The 759-nt window shown below is 55.1% G+C and overlaps 1 protein-coding gene across 4 annotated transcripts in view; it reads right to left on the bottom strand.

Moving 5' to 3' along the window:
- SPRTN (SprT-like N-terminal domain) overlaps positions 1-739 on the bottom strand; it is a 9,190-nt gene extending 8,451 nt beyond the window's left edge. For 2 of the 4 annotated variants that reach the window (XM_014535802.1, XM_014535793.1), the window contains exons 1-2: positions 565-739; positions 379-402 (exon numbers count right to left, since the gene is read on the bottom strand). In XM_014535802.1, coding sequence (XP_014391288.1) covers positions 379-402; positions 565-627 — 87 coding nt within the window. In that variant the 5' untranslated portion in view covers positions 628-739. The other 2 variants (XM_005856359.2, XM_014535813.1) reach the window with 2 other exon arrangements.
- Positions 740-759: the final 20 nt, after the last annotated feature.

The following is a 759-nucleotide window of genomic DNA, read 5'->3' on the forward strand; positions in this document are numbered from 1 at the left end:
CGGAGTAGTCAGTGATCTAACTGGGGCAAGGCAAGTCACCCGCTGAGCATCCTGGGGAATTCAGGCCTCTACCAGACTCCACGGAAGGCCATCGAGGAGAGCCATCCCCCCTGGCAGGAAGGGCACCCGCACACTGGTGGGCGCTGCCAGCTCCGCTCCCGTCCCGGGAGGGCGGCACCACGGGTGGTGGAACAGAAGAGAATCAAAATTTGTGTCTTGATAGGAAGAAATGGATCCTAAGTTTTTCTCCGTTTTCTAAATATGCAACTTGTAGTTATTTAACCTCTCTGAACCTTAATTTCCTCATTTACGAAAACGAGGCTAACACGCATTGAAACTTGTCAATTACTGGTATAAACACCAAATTCGATACCATACCTGAAAGCCTGTAACCCCGAGGCACTGGGAAACTAGAAGGTCACCATTACTACTTGCTCCCCAATTACAGCCTGCAACGAGGAACAACTGATACATTTTTTTACATTCGCGGTTCGCAGCCGCCTAAATCGGTAAGACTGTCTCCGTTAGGGAGCCAGGCACCAGGTTTATGCGGAGAAGAAATACCTCCACGAGGTCCTTCCTGGGTCGCAGCTTCAGGAGCGGCTCGCTGAGGCGGATGGAGCACATGCCGCCCTTCCCTTCGTACGAGCAGATCCCCGCGCACCTGGAAGCATCACCGGGAGACCGTCACCGACACGCACCAGGGACCCGTGACCACCCAAGCCCCGCACAGCCGGGGCCGCTCCCACCGGAGGGCTC

This window comes from Myotis brandtii, unplaced genomic scaffold (genome assembly GCF_000412655.1).
Source record: "Myotis brandtii unplaced genomic scaffold, ASM41265v1 scaffold1026, whole genome shotgun sequence".
Taxonomy (NCBI): domain Eukaryota; kingdom Metazoa; phylum Chordata; class Mammalia; order Chiroptera; family Vespertilionidae; genus Myotis; species Myotis brandtii.